Here is a 21,380-nt window from a genome sequence, read left to right on the forward strand (position 1 = left end):
TTTCTCTGATTTCCAGAGAAACATTCCTCTCTGGCTGAATCATTGATTCAGCAAGAGAGGCATGTGGTGAGGTTGTCTGCAAGGATAGAAAAATCAGAACTCCATGGTGGACACAGGAAGTAAAAGAGGCAGTGAAGGAAAAGAAGAAAGCATATCAAAAGTTCCTGGCAAATAAGTCAGCTTGTGCTCTTAGAGAATACAGAAACAAATGTAAAAAAGCTATGGATATGGAACCTATAAAACAAGTAAAACATTTCAGCTACTTAGGCACAATTTTTCGTGAAGATGGTAAATTAAATATGGAAATAGATAACAGAATCAACAAAGCTAAGTATACACTGTGTAACACTAGTTAAACAAAAGTCATGTAAAGACTTTGGCAAGAACATAGTAAATAAATATAAAAAAGGTGGCAAGATATTCTGGAGGTTGTTGAAGAAGATCAGAAATGGAGGAAAGAGTGCTGTAAAAGGAATTAGAGATGATAAATATGAAAACTGGAGAAAAAGATATCCTTGAAGTATGGAGTAATTACTTTGAAAAATTGCTAAATGAAACTAGCAGTGATGACAGCACAGTGATAAAAAACACTGACCAGGCATGCAATCAGGAATCAGGATACTTGAAGCAGAAAAGTCCATCAAAAGTCTGAAATGTGGAAAAGCAGGAGTAGATGATATTCAACCAGAAATGCTCAAGTATGGAGGTATAAAACTCATACAGTGGCTGCACTGCATAGTTCAGGTGGCCTGGACAGAGAGACAAATTCCAGATGATTCGATTAGAGCTCTCATAGTATCCATATACGAAAATAAAACTGAATGTGAGCATTACAGAGGCATTTCTCTTACTGAGTGTTCCTGGTAAGATTTATGCCAGTATACTTGAGAAGGATTGTGGAAGGGAAGCTTGGTGAAGAACAAGCTGGATTCAGGACAAACAGAGGTTATCAGGATCAGATTTTCACTTTACGACATAGTCAAAAAATCATGGGAATATTACAAAGATCTGTATTTCTGTAGATCTGGAAAGGCATATGACAAGGTGCCAAGAGAGAAGATATTCAAAATGGCACAGTTGTATGGTGTCAGTGGGGAATTATTATATCAAGCAATACTTACTCTTTATTTGAGTTGTAAGAATTGAAGTTAGAATTGAAGTCAGCAGTTAGAATTGAAGTACAGGAAAGTGGTTTAATGTTAAATCTGGTGTCAGACAAGTATGTACATTATCCGCTCTTCTATTCATTATATCTATATAATGAAAAAATATTTGAAAGAAGTAAAAAATGTTTAATCTATGTAATCCACATGGTTGCGTAACAAAGAAGCAGGCAGTATAATTCTTCATATGGAAAAACTTAACTGCTTGGATTAGCGGCCAAACTCAACGATTAAACATGCCTATTTTTAAAATGCTGAAAGACCAAAAAGCAGATGACTGCAAAGAGACTTTTGCTGCAAGTAGTGGGTGGTTTGACTGCTATAAAAAGTGAACTGGTTGGCATAACATTAAAGTACAAGATGAAGCTGCAAGCGCTGACAGTGAGGCTGCAAAATCTTATCCAGAAAAATTAACAGAAATAATTAAAGAAGGAAATTACTTACCATCGCAGATTTTTAATGTCAATGAGACTGGCTGTTTTCGGAAATGGTTGCGTGCAAGAACTTACACTGCAAAAGAAGAATCCTCATTGCCAGGTTTTAAAGCATCAAAAGATCACATCACTCTATTATTAGGAGGAAATGCTGCTGCCGATTGTAAGTTAAAACCCTTATTTGTGCATCGATCAGAAAATCCAAGAAGCTTAAAAGGAATTAATAAAAATACTCTCCCAGCAATATGGAAGGCTTGGCTCACGGGTTCCCTATTTGAAGATTGGCTTAAGCATCACTTTGTTCTTAAAGTGAAACTTTGTGAGAAAAAACAAATTCCATTTAAAGTGCTTCTGACAGATGACAATGCATCTAGCCATCCCTCAATCAGTAGCTTACATTTGCCCTAATGTAAAAGTAGTCTTTTTACCTCCAAATAAAACTTCTATTTTACAACCAATAGATCAGGGAGCGATTGCGATGTTTAAAGCACATTATCTCAAAGAGACTTGAAATGTTAATGGATGCAACTGAATTCTTATCCGGTGAATTCTGAAACTCAATCTTAGGTATGGCTAACCAATTCCAAATGAAAGTTTCAGAAGGTGATGTTAATAAGCTGCTTCAATCTCACACTGTGGAACTCTCACCCAATGATCTCTTTGAATTAGAGAAATAAAAAAGAAACAAAGAAGAAAAAGACAAAGAAGATAATGAATATAAAGCTCCGACTCAGTTTTTCACTTTAAAAGGCCTAGAAAAAGCATTTAAACTTCTCAAAAAAGCTCCATAATCTTTGAATTATAAGATTGAGATTTTGAATGAGTTAGTAAATTTTCCTACAAAATGAATAATGCTTCTGCTTGCTATCAAGCTATTTTAAATGAAAAGAAGTGAAAGTCAACAAAGCAAATGACACTTGGGGCCTTCTTTGAAAAAAAAAATGCACCGAAGCTTCTTAATATATCTTCTACTACCTCGACGGCTGCCGATTCATCTGGTGATATAGAAATGAACTAATTTTTTTTTCAAAGAATCTTTTTTAATTTCAAATTTTTCTTATGGTATTTTTTAAATATATAAATCTTTGGCCAGTAAAAAGTTTTCTTATCATTCAATATTCATTTTATATTTTCCTTCTTACGAACGTAACTCTTGCTTATAGCATTACTACCTGTATTTAAGTCAATGGTTATAATTGAAGGAAGTGTAGAAAAATGGTCTGATATAAAATCAGCTTTAACCATGCTACCAGCCAGGACGTATATATACATCCAAGTTTCCATGGATGCGAAGTGCATATTAAAATTGTAATACCATTGATATTACATTGAAATATAAGATGGATACGAAGCATATTTGATCCATAATGGCCAGTAAGGTGGTTAAGATAAGGATTCACACCATCTCCACTCTTATTCATCATGTATATGAATCATATTATGAAAAATGTGGCATTAATCCTGATATCATGATGAGAGATAACAAACTTAGCTCTTTGTTTTATGCAAATGATTATGTACTCCTAAACAAATGCAGTGTAAGTGATCCAATTTTCTTGAACAAAATTGCATCACAGCTATAACAAATCTGGCATAAAAATCAACCATAAAAAGATCCAAACTATGAAAATAGGCAGGAACAGGAAAACTTTAAACGTTATAGAGAACCTATAGAACAAGTAAAACCCTTTAAGTAATTCAACCACAATTTTTTTTTTCAACTAAAATAGCAAATTATTAGAAATAAACAGAATGAGCAAATCTGGTATTGTGGGAAGCCAGTTCAATAAATGTACATGGAATAAGAGAAAAATCAGTCAAAACATGAAACTACCAGTACACAACACAGTACTGAAACTAGTTTTTGCTTATATCTAAGTGGGGTTTAAAAAATACAAAAAACCAGTTGATCAAAGCTAATAGAGAACACATATATGAGAGTTCAATAACGGGATTAAACAGATAGCATAAATGGCAGAATTGTGTTAAAAATGAAATATTAGAAAGGAACTTGACATTCAAGCATGTATAAGAAGAGCTCATCTAACATGGTGGTCACTTAAACAGAACAAGAAAAGAAAGGATGGCAAAATGTGTTTGTTACCAAGATAGTTGGAAAAAGACCCAGAGGAAGACCAAGATCCAGGTGGACTGATGCAGTCAGAAGCATCCTAAAAAATGAAAACAGATATACAAGACATGAAAATATTGAAGCACTGACAACTGATAGAACAATTTGGAGTAAAATTCATGACAGAAGATTAGTAATAAGGTAAAGATAATTATGTATCCCTATCCTATGTTCTAACAGAAATGTATTAGTCATACTATCAGTGCAAATATCTGATCAGAAGCTTGAAACAGTAATACAATCAAGAAGATGGAAAAACAAACTCAAGATCCAAGACTTATTGTTAAATTGACCATATATTTAATACGTATGTTCGTACAAATTGCCTACCGGTTTCAAAATACAAGACATTGTTAAATTGACCATATATTTAATACGAACATGCGTACGTATTAAATATATGATCAATTTAACAATAAGTCTTGTATTTTATAACATTTTATAACCAAAAACATGTATAATTTAAACTCAAAATCATTCAATTTGAAATCTTATAGCGAAACGATCTCAAATTTTTTCCGGAATACTGGAAATTTTAATAGTTTTGTGAAAGCTGAAGTATCCATTCCGATGACATATAGATTCCATAATGTCTTCATGGATAATGTAATCGTGAGAAGCTCACCATCATCAAATTCCTGACATGTACCTTCAAGGGTACATGTCAGGAATTTGATGGCATTTACATTATTACTAACTTCCTATCTACAATTTCCCTCCAAATCAGTCTATTACTTGTAAAGACTCTAACATTATCAGATCTTATATTTTTATCGTCTAAGGCACTTTGTACCAAATCAATCCACCTTTATCTTGGTGTTCATCTGGGTTGTTTTCCTGCCAACCTGGCAGAAAACACTTGTTTTGCAAATCTTTCCTTGCCCATTCTGCTTAAGTGACCATACCACCTGAGATTAGCTCTGCTAACATATTCATGGATGCTGACAATGTCAAGTTCTTTCCTAATATCCTCGTTTTTAATATGGTACTGCCATTGATGGCATCTGTTCACACCTCTAATCTTTCTCAGGACTCTCATATCTGCAGTCTCTAGTCTTTGGTCAAGTGTTTTACTTCTGACCCAGCTCTCAGATCCATAAGTTAAAACTAGTTTGAACACTGTCGTGTATACAGCTAATTTAGTGTTCCGACTAATTTCTCTCTTATTCCATATGAATTTATTCAATTGACTTCCTACCATACCAGCTTTGTTGATTCTGTTGTCTATTTCGATATTTAATTTACCATCTTCACTAAAATTTGTGCCTAAGTAGCTGAAATGTTTTACTTGTTCCACAGGTTCTCCATTCACAATGCAATTGATATTTTCAACAATTATACCTATTTTCATTGTCTTTGTCTTTTTATTGCTGACCTTCATACCATATCTATTACAACAGCTATTCAATTTAGTCAGAGAATCTTGCAGACTTGTAGTGGATTTATTTAGAAGTATAACATCATCCGCATAAAGCGAAGAGCTGACATTAACATCTCCAATTTTGATATCAGGTTTAATACCACATTCCTTCATGTGATCCATATAGATAATGAACAACAGAGGGGATAATGTACATCCTTGTCTCACACCAGATTTAACATTAAACCATCATCCTGCGCTTCCATCAATTCTAACTGCTGACTTACAACTGAAATAAAGACAAAATATTGCTTGATATAATGCTCCATTGACACCATATAACTGTAGCGTATTGAATAGCTTCTCTCTCTTGGCACCTTGTCATATGCCTTTTCCAGATGGACAAAACTTAAATACAGATCTTTGTTATATTCCCATGATTTCTCAACTATTTGTCATAAAGTGAAGATCTGATCCTGACAGCCTCTATTTGGCAAGAATCCGGCTTGTTCGTCACTAAGCTTTTCTTCCACAATTCTTCGCAACCGTTTCTCAAGTAAACTTGCATAAATCTTGCCAGGAACACTCAGTAGGGAAATACCTCTGTAATTCTCACATTAAGTTTTATTTCCCTTTTTATATATGGTACTCTGAGAGCTCTACTCCAATCATCGGGAATTCGTCCCTCTGTCCAGTCCTTTTGAACTATGGAGTGCAGCCACTGTAAGACTTTTATATCATCATACTTCAGCATTTCTGGTCATCTACTCCTGCTGCCTTTCCACATTTCAAGCCTTTGATGGCTTTTTCTACTTCAAATATGGATATTGTTGGAATGTCCCACTTAAATGCCTTTTCATTTTTGTTGGTTTGTTAATCTTATCTTTACCTCTTTAAATTCCATTTTTATTCATTAGTTGTTGATTGATGCTGATCTGAATATAAAGAAATTTATATTATACTCCACCACCCTACATTCAGATTAGTCTAAACAATAGGAATCAATCATCAACTATATTTATATTATTACTTTATCTTCAGGCTGAGGTTATTAATAGATTTTAAGGCTTCTGCAAAGGTCCGGTTAATTTTATGAGCATTGCAATGAAAGAAAATCAGGCAAACACCAAGTTTAACTCAACAAAAGAAAACATTTAATGTGGAATAGTACAACATATACATTCAAGTATAACTATCTGCAAAAGGTTATCAAATTGAACAATTACAAAAATTCATATTCAGATATAAATAACTTCTTATTTAGGTTTGAGGATTATGGCTAATGTTGACACTTCTTAATTCTTAAAGCATCAGTACTTCTTCCACCTGGTTCTCTCTACCCAATTAGATGAATTAAATCTAATGTATTCTAAACAATTACAATCCATTAACTATCAAACATTCATTTTTCAGTTCTTCATGCTCAGTCAATCAAGTTGAGAATAGTTCTAAAAAGATCTAATCTTATGACAGGCTACACTATATTCTTTCTCAGTCAGCTAACACTTAATAGATCAACATAACACTTATTATTTTGAGGGAAAAGTACTTCAGTATATCTAACATCTGACCATTAAGTGACATAACATCACAGCTAAGGTCAAAATATATTCAGAGTTAACTGTTATTGCTTCACACAAGTTATAGAAAGGACAACTCTTACCGGATTACTGCTTCTACACATTGAATTCGCATAGGCACATTTGAAATTCTGGTTGACTTTTACTTTATGGCAACACAATTCAAAGAAATCTTCCACTATAATAACTGAATTATAGACACAGAAATACACTAGTCTTGATGCACTTGGTTTAAGTTATCTACTAATTCCTTATTTTCTTCTATGTATTAACTTCAGTTCTGCACTATTCTTCCACTAATTATTTGGAATTTATCATAGTATCAGTACTCCCATAGAAATAAATTGAAATGCCTATTAATTCCTGATCATTCCTAGTCGATTTACGGCATATATAAATTCCCCCCCTGTCACTTGTTACCGCACTCTATGCTCTCTCTCTCTCTAGGTCTTCTCCCCATATCTTACTTTCGTTTTCGAATTAATCCTCTGTTCTCTTCTTTTCCGCCAAAATCTGATTCCGACCAGTTCAGCTCATAACTCGCTTCTCCCTTTGTATACCGTACTCCATGCTCTAATCATGCGCTACCTAAAAATAACTCCGTTTCCTTGACATTGACTAATCAAATCTCATTAGCAGAATTGCTTAAATTTACTTTCACTTTCAATAATAAAACACATATATCACAGGTGGGAGATGAATTTCATCACCCAATGTGAGACCACTGGCTCACATATTAGAGGCCCAAATTGGCTTGAAAAGTTCCATGTTTGGCTTTTAGAGCATGGTTTCTGAACTATGTAAAATAAATGAAAATTACAAAAAAAAAAAAAATTAAAAAAATTAAAAAATAAAAATGAAGAAAAAATCCTGGGTGGTTTACACCCACAATGTATTCACATTTATTTTTATTTTTTAATTTTTTGTACTATAAGTTTATATAAACTTTTTGTGGGTGGAAGCCACATGAAAACATATTACCTTTCCAAACATTGTCTTAAAAGCTTGTCTAATATACTGTCTCTGCATGTTAGTCCGATGAGCCAAGATACGTATTATTGATTTTTCATCAGTACCTACAAAATAAATAACAAAATGCAAAATAAAATCAATTATAAATTCATATATATAGCACAGAAAAAATTATTTATTGTACAAATATTTCATGTTACATATTGCAGGACATTATCACCAAAGAGAAGGATAACAGTGATGAATTTTGAACAAAAGAAACAGGGTGCACGTGTTACATTAGAATCCCTCTATAACATGCAGTTGTGTGTTTCAATTAAAACAAACACTATTGAGCTAAAAAAAAAAATAAAAAAACTTCAATACAGTTGAGAATAATTTCCCAAATTTTAGGGATTGAAAGGCAGTCATTATGATTAAGGATTGGTTGATAAAGTAGGGCTACAGTACTTTCCTTCAATAAACATCCATATTTATACATAATTACGTAAAAGTTATCCCACTAGTGCTGTCAATTCTATGTTATGACATGCCAGATTTATGTTTGATAAGCCAGTGTTGTTCAGAAATACAGTTTTTGTCTCATCTTCTGTTTGTCACATATTCAGAAAATCCTTTAATATAAGGTATAGGAGTTTAGTGGGCTTCTTCCTTCCCCTGGTTGCTGTATAGAGGAATTATTACTTCTTTTCTGTGTAATTCTTTGGTTGTAGTCATTTAGTGAAGTATTTTGTTTAGTAGTTTCTAGTTCTTGTTTGAGACATCCTTCAAGCAGAACAAATTTTGTGTGCTCTAAGAAAAACTAAAGATTTTACTTTACTATACTTTTGAGACAGATCATGAGCAAATGCATTATGATCCCTAAGCAATCCCACTTAGAAAATCTAAACATTCTTATCTAACCTCCTTCTTCATCCTTTCGCTGGTCATTCAGCTTCTCTGATTGTAAGAAATTCTGTAGAATTTTTTTAAAAAAATAAGACATAAAAGTGGCATTATCTGAGTCAATCTGAGTCAGAGAGATAGGTGCCAAAACTGACATGGTCAGTTTTGGCACTATCTCTCTTTTCACAAATATTCTTCATACTGAGAGACAGCAGAATTTTTAGACAAAGAATTTCCATCAGACATTGTGGACTAAAAACTAAACTCAACACTAGGAATTGCTTAAGAGTCAAAACCAAATAACTGGGAAGAGACCTCCACATCATCTTTAAAGAATGTGAAGAACTGACTGGAGCTCCTGAACTAATCTCCATTCCTCACTTTCATATGGTGCACCCCATTAGTAGGTATCCAATGGGTACTGAATGAACAAGGATGGGCTGGTAATTTGGGACTTGGCAGAACAAATTGTACTCTCTGTTGGCTTAAACCACAAATGCATATGATGGTATATTCAACATGAGATTTCATGCTGGCTAAGGCATCGTTTGGTTATACAAGGTCCCACTGTTTTGGTCAGGTGCAAACGGTGAAAAGTCAGCTACTAGAACAAGCTCCAACTCAGCATCTAGAAGAAGAAGAATAAACCCAACATTAGAAGAACTGAAGATAGGAACTATCAATATAAGGAATATTAATGGAAAGGAAATCATATTTGCAGAAGAACTGGAAAAGTGCCATGTGGGCATAATTGGTATTACTGAGATACAAACAAGTGAGATCTTACTAAATAAGTATAGGATGTTATTTTCAGGGAATAATGATCAAGGAAAGGAAGGAATAGGATTAGCATTTAACCCAAACATGAAGATCTTGATTAGAAGGCAGGTTCAAGTAATTGAACGGAAAAACTTATTTGTATCTTTGGTTCTCCTAAGAAAGAAGAAGTGGAGGAATTTGAGCCATTAGAGCAAGCAGCTGACAAGAAATTGGAAAAAAGTGGTCCCTGTTAAAGATCTACACAGCAGAGTAGAAAATCAATCCCACCAGGCATCTAGAAGTGTTTTTGTAAAATTTGTAGAAGGCAAAGCTTCCTCTCTGGTCATTCATTGGGTCATGGTGGATGGTTTCCTTTCATCAAATATTTTAATTAATGCTGGTGTATCCCTTGGCTCAGTACTGTCATCTACACTCTTCTTCCTATATATCAATGATCTCTCTCTCTCTCTCTGATATCCAATTCTATTCAGCTTTGCCAATTATTGTACACTCCACTCTTTTTCATTTTCAAGACCTAGTTGTGCTCAGGTAATTCATGCTTTAAGACCTTCTTTAACCAATGCCTTAAACACTGATCTCCTTGCCATTTTCAAGTGAAGTAAGGGCAATCTGGTGAATTTTAATGCCACCAAAATGCAACCTGTCTCATTTCCAAAAATGAAAGATCATGCCTCTCTTTCCTTCACTTTTGACAATATTCTTCTTGCCAACAAGAAGTTTTTACTTCTAGGGTTAACTCTCACATATAATTTATCCTGGTTAAAAGCACATCAGGTCCACAGACTCTTCAGCCTCCAAAAAGCTTGATATTCTTTTTTGTTCCAAACTACTTCTCACCTGCACAACTTTTGTGCTTTATAAAGTTCAAATCCACAACCTTAGAATACTGTTCCCACATCTGGGATGATGCACCTAAGACTTCCCTCAGAATGCTTGATAGTGAATTGAACAATTAAAGAAGGAAAAATACTCATTTTTTTCCTCTTAAATGCATAATATGTTACCTGCTGCTAATTATCCTCCTCAATGTTCTTCTGCTAAATAAAATACCTTAACCTTGACTAAACTAATGACAGTTGAATGTTAACAGTTGAATTTGCAAACTAATAATAAAGAAGCATTCTGCAATAGTCATTCACCATTAAAACTAATTCTAGCCTCTTCCTTTCCAAAAAATTCCACTCAAATCCACACACATATACACTGCATAATGCTATAATAACCACATGCAATGTCTTGAGTATTTCCTGAAAATATGCACACTTGCTGCTAGTTAATACAATGAAGTTCACTTCCACCAAGTGTAAAATAAACATAAAAAAGAAAAAAACATCTGTTGAGATGCAATAGGTGCATTTCCACATCGCCATTGCAAAATACATATTTTGGTGATTCTTCATGACACAAATTTAAATAACATTAATGTTAAATCTTAACTAGCAAAATTAAAAATAAGACTATTAATTAATGCCTGTATTTTTATACAGTGAGATTATGAGAAAATAAATTTATAATACACTATTGTTATAAAAGTTATGTTTTGTATTAGCATTTATATTAAACAGTGTTATGTAATACGTGTAAACCAATGTTAATATAAAACATAACATGTGCATCTGAATAATAATCATCGGATACTCCACACTGGACTTGTGGTTTCACAAGTCTAATTACTATTATCCATATTCTACTTACTTAAATTTTGTTCTTATTACTGTTATAATTTGCATTTTTAAATTATAGCAGCAATCTGAGACTCCGAATAATCCTGAACAACAGAAAACTAGTAGAAAACGATAGCAGGCAATCATAAAATTCTGTACATCTCCTAAGAGATGTACAGAATTTCCACATAAGTATGCAATTCCAACATTAATTCCAATTACTTAATTGTAACCTCATTTTTCATTGCAACCCCATTCTAATTATAGGACTTTCACAAGAATTCAAATATGTATTCTGTATTCTCTCTGCTGTAGAAATAGACATATGATCATTCTGTTTACCCTGCCCCAAGAGGCTTAAATCAATCCTATAAAATGATATTTAAGTTGTTTATCATATAGGGTGAAAAGCTAAAAAATATTTAAATTTGGCACTTCAGTGAAAAAAACTAAATGATAAACACTTAAAACCAAACAGAAATTCAGAATGCTTTCAGTATGAACTGAAAGCATTATCATACATTTATTATAAATACCAGTATAATAACCCGATCATCCTCTGACAGATGGAGAAAACATTTAATCTATATGTATATGAAAGCAGCTCAAAAGTTGCATACTGGATATGCAACTTTTTTTTTAAAAAATGTTTTCTTTTCTAAATGTATATTACAATTTTCATGTCATCCTTATACATGATATTACATTTCTTTGCAATAAAATTATGATAATTTAAATGACAATTTCTTCTTTTGTATAATGTTTCAATTATTCTCTGCTTTGTTTGTTGTGTTTTATATTCATGCTACGATATCATTCAGAAATCAAGTGATATGCCTAGTGAAAGAAATCTCACTCATTATTTGCCTTTTGTTTATAGAGTTGATCATGTCAAAACATGATCTAGGTTTTATCCATGTGACACAAAAATGTAATTGTATCAATTTATAAAAAAAATAAATGGTACTTCCATGAGAAAGAAAAACACAACATGCACCCTTCAGATAGAAAAGAACTAGAGAAGACTCTTGATTATGCAAGAAATATTTTTTATGGGCTTTTTGAAAGTAAGATGGTCATCACATGGAGATAGCATGTCCCCCCCCCCAAAAAAAAGAGAAAGAATGCAACTAACAAACAAAAATATGCTTGTGGGGTGGATTATATAGCATAGAGTGGCCTCCTGCATATGAGACATAAAATTCTGTAGAGGTGCAATTTAATAATAATCTGGGTGAAGAGATTACTAATATTGTACATGAAGGAATTTTAACTGTGATCATCATACTTTACGTGACATAAGTTTTACTGAGTGCATCATCCAGTGAATAATGATGTCTACTTATTTACAGCACACAATCATTATTATTATTCGTGATGCCTCCAAGGAGTCCGGAGACTCATCGCGGGAAGACACCTACTGTACAACTCTCCATCTCCACCACCCACTAGTATTTTTTGTCTGTAAATTGTGTGTGTTCTGAAGGGCCGATTTATCTGTATGCAGGATGAAAATCCTGAGTTTCTGGGAGAAAAAACAATGCTACCTCCATATGAGATTGGCTAACTCACCTTCAATTGAAAAAAATCTATATGAAGATTCCTCCTGTCACAACAAGAATCGAACTTAGGCCTTTTCTAATCGAAGGGCACAACGTACCGTCATTCTTCCAATTGCGCTACGGAGGCACTTAAAAAAAGTTCCTCTAGTCAGCTACTAGAATTGAACTGACACTTTTTTCTTCAAATAGATTAGCGGTGAAGAGAGTAAATACTACCTCCACTGAGCTACACAGGCACAAAAGAAGGCAAACTGCTTCTTGCAGTGCTGTCAATCGGAAGCATCTTAAATGTTTGCTAGCTACTCCCCCCCCCCCCCCCACTTTTGACTGAAGCTCCACTGTGCGACGATGGCAGCGGGAGTAGGCGAGAAAGTGTGTACTAAGCGAGACACTAAATGGACAGATCAGCCTGCCTAAAGCAATCAATATTCAGGCGTGTCTTGAGACACATGCTTCCGTCATCATCGTCATCAATTTCCTGATATGTATCTCCAAGGAGTGTTCAGGTTACTATGACAGGACTACGTGATTAAATTAATTTACATTATTAATCTCCTATCAACAATTTTCCTCCAAATCAATCTATTACTTGTAAGCACTCCAATATTGTTATATCTAATATTTTGTGCTTCTAAGACACTTCTGACCGAATCAGTCCACCTACACCTTGGTCATCCTATGGATCTTTCTTACCATTGTGCCATCAAACATCTGTTTACCAAACTTTCTTCATCCATTCTATTTAATTGGCCATACCAACTTAGATTAGCTCTGCTTACATATTACTGAATGCTAACAATGTCAAGTTCCTTTCTAAGATCTTCATTTTTAATATGATTCTGCCATTGATTTATTCCCTTAATTTTACTCTAAACCCTCATATCTGGTTTCTAGTTTTTGATCAAGTGCTTTATTTCTAATCCAACTCCCAGATCCATAACTTAAAACTAGTTTAAACACTGTCTTGTATACTGCTAGTTTGGTGTTCTGGATAAATTTCTCTCTTATTCATAATTTATCAGTTGGCTACCCACCACACCAGCTTTGCTTATGCTGTTGTATATTTCCAGATTTAACCTGCCATATTCACTAAAAACTGTGCCTAAATAACTGAAATATTTTACTTATTTTATGAGATTTCCATTCAGAATGCAGCTGAAGTTTTCTATGCTCCTGCCTATTTCAGAGTTTTGGTCTTTTTATGGCTAATTTTCATGCCAAATTTGTTACAGCTGTCATTCAGTTTGTGAATCCTGGAACTTACACTAGATGTGTTTAGGGGTGCATCATCATCATCATCTGCATAAAGCAAAGAGCTAAGTTTGACATTTCAAATTCTAATATCAGGCTTGATGCCACTTTCTTTAATAATGTGATCCATAGAGATGATGATTAAAAGTGGATATAATGTGCATCCTTGTCTTACCCCTGATTTTACATCAAACCATCTGTATTTCTTTCAATTCTAACTGCTGACTGACAACTTAAATATAAACTATGTATTATTCTATAAAATGTATCATTCACCCCATATAATTGGGGTGTTTTGAAAAGCTTTTCTCTGAGCACCTTGTCATATGCCTTTTCCAGATCTACAAAACATAATTACAGATTTCCTGTCATATTCCCATGATTTCTCAATTATTTGTCTTAAAGGGAAAATCTGATCTTGACAACCTCTATTTGGCGTGAACCCTGCTTGTTCTTCTCCAAGTTTCTCTTCTGCAATCTTTCTTAATCTCTTTTCACGTAAACTTGCATAAATCTTACCTGGAACACTTTTGTAGAGAAATTCCACTGTCATTCTCACATTCAACTTCATTCCCTTTTTTATAGATGGGAATTCGTATTAATATGTGCTCCTCTTTGCATTCCTCTTGAACAGTTTCTGGTATTTTTGTCACTGATTGGTTCATTTAAGTCTCTCAAAAATTACTCCAGACATCTAGGATATCCTGATCTTCAATTATCATGTCACCTTTACCACCTTTTATTCCTTTTACAGTACTCTTTCCTCATTTCTAAGCTTTACCTTTTTCAATAACCTCCAGAACATTTTGCCACCTTCCTGATATTTATTTTCTATATTCTTGCAAAAGTCTTCCCATGACTTTTGTTTAGTTACTTTTACACATAGCTTAGCTCTCTTACATTTTTCTCTGTGTTCTTTTAAGGCACCTGCCAAGTTATTTACTATGAACTTTTGGTATGCTTTCTTCTTCTTTTCCAGGGCTGCTTCTTTAACTTCTTGCGCATGGTGTTCTTATTTTTCTATCCTTGCAGACAACTTCACCACATACCTCCCTAGCTAAATCAATGTCTTCTTCAGAATTTGCCACCGAGACTCCAAAGCTTGATTCTTGTTTTCAATTTGTTTCATTTTTTCTTCAATAACGTTTGTGTGGTCAAGTCTACAATTTACTTGTAAAAGCTGGTAAACTTTAATTTTAAAACTTTCTTACATACTGTTCTTTTCAATGTGACATCCATTTTTATCCTGCTTTGTACTAAGTAACGGTCAATTCCAAATTCAAATCCTCTGTACACTCTTTTGTCTTTAACAAGCATGAAGATATCACTATCAACAATAACATACTCAATGAGGCTTTTCTTATTTCTTGTCTTCTCTCCATGTGAACTTATGCATATCTTTATGTTGTAATATGGTGTTTGTAATAACTAGTCCATATCCTGAGCAGAAATCCAGCAAATACTTACCATTATTATTAGCTTTTTCCTTTTCTTCAAATTTTCGCAAAATGTTTCTATATGCCTGGTGGGATTCATTTCCTACTCTGCTGTTCAGATCTCTAAAAAGGACCACTTTTTCCATTTTCTTTATGTGAGCTGCCTCTTCTAATGATTCATAAAATTCCTCCACTTCTTCCTTGGAAGAACCTTCTGTGAGACCATAGGCACAAATAAGTTTCATTGTTCATGTACCCATTTTGAAGTTTGCCCACATAACTATTTGAAACTGCTTTTCAATCAAGAAGTTTATCTTCTTGTTTATTATTGAATGCTATCGCTACTCTTTCCTTTCCTTGATCATTACTGCCTGAAAATAACATCCTATACTTATTATTTAGTAAGATCTCACCCTTTTTATCTTCTTTGTCTCATTAATGCCAATTATATCCAGGTGGTACTTTTCCAATTCTTCTGCAAGTTTGATTTGCTTTAAATTAATACTCCTTATATTGATAGTTCCTAGCTTTGGTTCTTCTGATGGTGGGTTTATTCTTCTTCTTCTAGATGTTGAGTTCGAGCTTGTTCCAGTAGCTGACTTTTCACTGTTCACCCTGGTTCCCTGACAAAAACTGTGTGACTTTATATAACCAGACAATGCCAACCCAGCATGAAATCTCATCATGTTGTATATACCATCATATGCATTTTCGGTCAGCTCAGTCCCAAATTGCTAGTCCACTCTCATTCATTCATTCAGTACCCAATGGATATCTACTAACAGGGGGCACCACATTAAAGTGAGGACTGGACATTAGATCAGGAGCTCCAGTCAGTTCTTCACATTCTTTAAAGATGATGTGGAGGTCTCCTCCCAGTTATTTGGCTATGACCCTTAAGCGACCCCTATAGCACATCATATGATGACAAATAAACAGAAAGTATTTTCAAAGTGCAAAATTCAAAAACAGTACACAGAGAGCACAACAGTTGTCTTCTCTCCCCACTCACTTTATCAATCTAAAAACGAAAGCATCAAATTTCAAAACTAGTTCTACATGACAATTTCTTTTATCTTTCACTCAGTTCATATGATATCACTGTTTTAACCAAAAGGTATATTGATCCCAATATCAATATACATATTTCATATTGGGTTACCCCCTTTCCTCCCCTGGTCCCTTAGGATGGGTTGAGCCCTCCTAATGAGCGATGCATTAGGAGGGCTCAAAAATATGTATTTTGTGACTATAGATCTGTGTATGTTCATGGAGCCAGTATGCCTGTTCTGAGGGACGAAAAACCTGTTTCCGAGTAAAAAAAAAAAAAAAAAACCTGTACCTCCATACGAGACCGGCTAACTCACCTTTAGTTGAAAGAGACCAGACGTACGGGAATCAAACCCAGCTCTTTCCAAAGGGCTTCGTCTATACCGACTAAGCTACAGAAGTTCCCAATATAAATGACAACCAGGAATAAGCTTTCCTCCTCCTAACGTGAATAATTATTAAAAATTAAATTCCAATATATGAAAAAAATCAAGCCATCACATGTGCATAAAGATACCAAATCTGTATCACTATTAATATGTGTTAACTATAAGTGCTGCTTCCAAAAACAACAATAAGGATATGGAATTTATGTTCACTGGGTGTGATTAATATATAGTAGACACAATTAAAAATCATCGGTGTCAAAGAATAACTCACCTGACGCATCATTGAACATCAAGGCATTACAGGTTACCATTACAAGTGGGCTATTACAAACAGAAATACATGTTTACTCACCCAATCCTTTCATTGCTTTCCTTAACACCTGAGCATCACTCTGAGGATCAAATGGTTGATATTCAGTTACAGTGCCTGCTCTCTAAATTATAAATAAAAATTTTTATTAAAATTAGTATTTTAATGAAGTTGTTTAATTTTTAAGCAAAAAAAAAAATAGTTAAGCACACAATTACGTAGCAAGTGCTGACTACCAGTATACAGCTTGCTTGTATCATGCAAATGTTAGTATCTGAGTCAGACATATATTTTCACATTATATGATGATGCATATACAAACAAGCTGTATGCCAGTAATCAGCACTTGTTCATCTAGTATTATATAAACAAGTGCTTTAACTGCAGGTAATGCAAGTGCTATCATTAAAAGTGGGGAGTAGGGAAAGATGGCCACAATAATCAATTAAGAACTGCTTCAACCTTCATAATGTGGAGATTGCAGAAATGTAAATCAACCACTAAAGAGAATAAATCTTTAATGCTAAACTACAAAAAAAAAATATATATATATATACATATTTAAGATATGATTATAAGCCTAGCAAAGTTAAAGCCACAAAAAAATGGCTAACACTGTTGCAGTACCAGGTGATTTCAAGTGGAAGTAAATACTCATTAATCAAGTTAGTGTTTTAGAATTACACTAAGGTAGCATTTCTCAACCTTTCTAAGCCCAAGGACCAGTAAAATGCCTAAAATAATTCTACGGACCGCTAAGTCACAGAGACGTAGCTGGGAGGGGATTCGCCTCAGGCGGCACCTTTTGGGCATTTATAAAATCTTGCCATACTGTCTATAAAACTGCAACTGACCGATGAACTAGACTTTGACAATGTCATCGATGATTTTGTGAACAGAAAAGCAAGAAAAACAACATTTTAGAATGTTGGGATTAGAGTTTTAGCTCAAAAATAAACTTTTTTTTTTTAAATTTTTTTCCCTATACGTCATTTTGACTTTTTGTAATATTTTTAAAAACCTAAGTAGGAATTACAAACATTTCGAGAAAACTGTGCCATTTATAACATAATAAATCTAAAAGCATGTTTTGAATGCATACAGAAACATAATTAATTAATGTTTCTAGAAGATGACAATGTAACATTGCTGAAATATACGAAGGTAATGATTAAAGTTTTTTAATTAATATTTTAGTATACGTTGTCATTTCCTGAAAAATTTAAAGTCGTCTGGAACCTTATGTGTCATATGACACATAAGGTTCCAGACGACTGCATGTATTCCTGCAATTATATTGAATAAGCATCGAGTGGATGAGAATCCTGGTTTTGATTGTGCCACTGTAAATGAATCTTGTCTGCCAAGATCAAACTGTCTTTGCCTTATTAGTAATACCCAATTGTTTGTAATGTCATTTCATTCAGTCACAATGACTGAAAATAGGGGGCATTCTGTAGTGAGAAATAATCAGAACAGCTGATGAGCATACAAAGGAAGAAAATGTTAAGGATATTATAAAGGAATAGAGAAGCATAAAAAGAGAAGGAAGAGTTGTCAACAATCCCCTTAAAAATAAATACAAGAAAGGAATATTGATTTTCGGTGTGATTGATTAATTTGCATTTATTAGTAAATGTACTCTTAATTTCTGTGACTAATAAATGAAAGGAAAATAGCATTACCTTAAAGTAAAGTTCTTATTTAAATATGAAATTTGCATACCTTGGCTTGTTCACAAACCTCCAAGTTAATAGTGAATTTAGTAGAAGTAACAAAAAATCCTTTTCATGTGTTCCAAAAAAACCTTGAAAAAGGTTTTTCCTTTATTTTTTATTTTATTTACTTTTTTTTTTTTTTTTTTTTTTTTTGTGAAATAAAAGAAAGTCAGAAGATCTGCAGATTTTATCTTGAAGAGAATAACAAAGCAAGTAATTATGTGCAAGTGAAATGATACTCAGTTTTAGTAATTATAAAGTAATGTCTAGTAATAAACAAAGATATACTTTAAGATAAATTAATAAAAAATATTAAAAACTTTACTTAAATTCTGGCGGTAAGATGCATATAACCTATGAAGGAAATATTTGACAGTGCAGGAACAGGAGAGTGTTTGAATATTCATATCCATAGTATAACAGCATAATATATTATAACTAGTATATTATACTTACTGAAGCCATTGTCTTAATATTTTGATTTGGAATTGAAGTTTTGACAGATGGATAATGCCCTTGTGCTGATATGGGTGATACTGAGGATGGATACTGTCCTTGGGACAAAATATTAGACGTATTTGGATACAGTCCTTGGGATGAAGTATTAGGTGGCACTGAAGTTGGATAGATTCCGTAAGATGAAGTATTAGGTGACACTGAAGTTGGATAGATTCCGTGAGATGAAGTATTAAGTTGTACTGATGATGGATATGGCCCTTGGGATGAAATCACAGAGGGTACTGATGGAGCAGTGACTGAAGAGGCCTAAAAAAGATCACGGTGAAAAAAGAAAAAAAAAAGATCAAATTAACTAACCAAACATCCACTTGGATGATATATATCAACCATCTTAACATCTTGTATCTACATTATTTCAATGGAATAAATATCAATGGTATGGCAATTTTAATGAGTACTTTGCATTGTTTCAGTTAATGTAAATATACATCACTGCCAGCTGGCTGATTAATAGCATATCAGAAACTATAATTTCTTAGTCCATCATTACTATTACAAAAAAATTGTAAAATTTAAAATAGCAATTAGTTCCCAGAATTTCATATGCTAGCTGAAGGATTTTAAAATCTGATCATGACATAACTTTGCAGATCACATAACACAAGAGATATTTTATAGGTATTAAAACCATCAGTTGTAAAAGATTCTAAACGGTGCTGTTTTCGTCGTCTGTGCATTTCCAATATATTAACAGAGTAAGAAGACTAGAGGGCAGAAACCACAACACATTATTACTCACAAAACTGCAATCCAATACCGACATTTTGCTGCCAAATATGCTACTAATGCTATTCCATTCTGATATTTTTTTTATCATTATGTTTAGGGGTTATGATTGACATTGCTCATGAATCTTTGTTTTGCTTAATGTTTTCATTTCACATATGCTCTATTCTGTTGCATGCTAAATATGGTCTTTCATATTCTGTCATATGCTAAATACGGTCTTTTATATTCTGTCACATGCTAAATATATTCTTTTGTATGCTAAATATAATAAAATACTATTTTAAGTCCATAACTGCTTTCATTTGAAAATAAATCTTGCTGATCTTGTCTGCAAAGATGCCACTTATGTAATGTGTAAAACTTCTGTAGAGATGCCAGTCTGTAAATCCAACTACCCTAAAATCCTTTGAAAACAGTATTTTCTCTCTTTCTCTTGCTTTCTGAGTTATTTATTTATTTATTTTTTTTCATTTTAAATTCCATACAACTGGATGAACAAGCTATAGCACACTGGTAGACCACCTAGTGACATGCTACAGTGGAAGCATTTATGCGTGATCAACTTGTTTTTAAAAAGGAAATATGATTTTAGTTAAAATAATCACTTTTGGTTGAGCATATGTATTTTTGAATGCTGCGAACACTGCTACAGATTATTCTTAAATCTAGTGTACAGAGAGATACAAAATCAAAGTATACTCCTCTGTGTATTTGAAACAGCTGCTGATACAAAAATGGAGGAAGGGGTAGAATGTTCCATTACAATGGCAACCAGAGAAGCTACATTATCTAATGCAGCTGTATCATGATAGAGCATTTGGCAGTATTATCCATGCGGTATTGGCTACTATCAGGGCCGGTCATCTCTGGGGTGCATTGGGTGCAATGCACCCGGGCCCCATGTTCAAGTGGGCACGGTCGGCACACATTTGCGGAAACGTATTATATTTCGAATGTGTATTTTTTTGTTTTCCTGTGCCAAAATTATTTGCGGGTAAGAGGTTTTACAATACATTTATTTTGAATCCTTCAATTTTTACCTTTGAAAAATATTTTAGGGCCCCAATAGCTTTCTTGCACCCAGGCCCCTTTATAGAGAAGATCAGCCCTGGCTACTTTAATGTCTAGAACATGAAGTAACATACATCTTTATTTGCAAGCCAAAAGTGCATATAACAGTGTGACAGGTATTGTACAAACTTTCTCCCACCATAGAAAAATTTATACAATAGGTATAATACAATAATTAGTCACATGGAATAGTTTAACAGTGATTTTATTTTGGTTGCATATAATAAGAACAGCTGCTGTTGTCAAAGTGACAAAGCAGATTCATTTGCTTCAACATAAAAAAACTAAAAACTGGTGATATTCCAAATACTACAGTTACAATTCTGATAGTGATGGAGTGAATGATGCTAATGAAATGTACTGTTTTTTACTGAAG

General features: G+C 33.6%; 1 protein-coding gene across 2 annotated transcripts in view; it reads right to left on the minus strand.

Moving 5' to 3' along the window:
• The window catches only part of LOC150095873 (annexin-B12-like), a 150,356-nt gene that overhangs the window by 95,304 nt on the left and 33,672 nt on the right, over positions 1 to 21,380 (minus strand). For both annotated transcript variants that reach the window (XM_090409571.1, XM_090409572.1), the window contains 3 exons: positions 19,142 to 19,450; positions 17,010 to 17,091; positions 7,650 to 7,744 (listed from right to left, as the gene is read on the minus strand). In XM_090409571.1, coding sequence (XP_090265697.1) covers positions 7,650 to 7,744; positions 17,010 to 17,091; positions 19,142 to 19,450 — 486 coding nt within the window. The remainder of the gene's footprint in view (positions 1 to 7,649; positions 7,745 to 17,009; positions 17,092 to 19,141; positions 19,451 to 21,380) is intronic.

This window comes from Typopeltis vanoorti, chromosome 19, assembly GCF_054136105.1.
Source record: "Typopeltis vanoorti isolate ZY-2024b chromosome 19, IOZ_Tvanoo_1.0, whole genome shotgun sequence".
Classification (NCBI taxonomy): domain Eukaryota; kingdom Metazoa; phylum Arthropoda; class Arachnida; order Uropygi; family Thelyphonidae; genus Typopeltis; species Typopeltis vanoorti.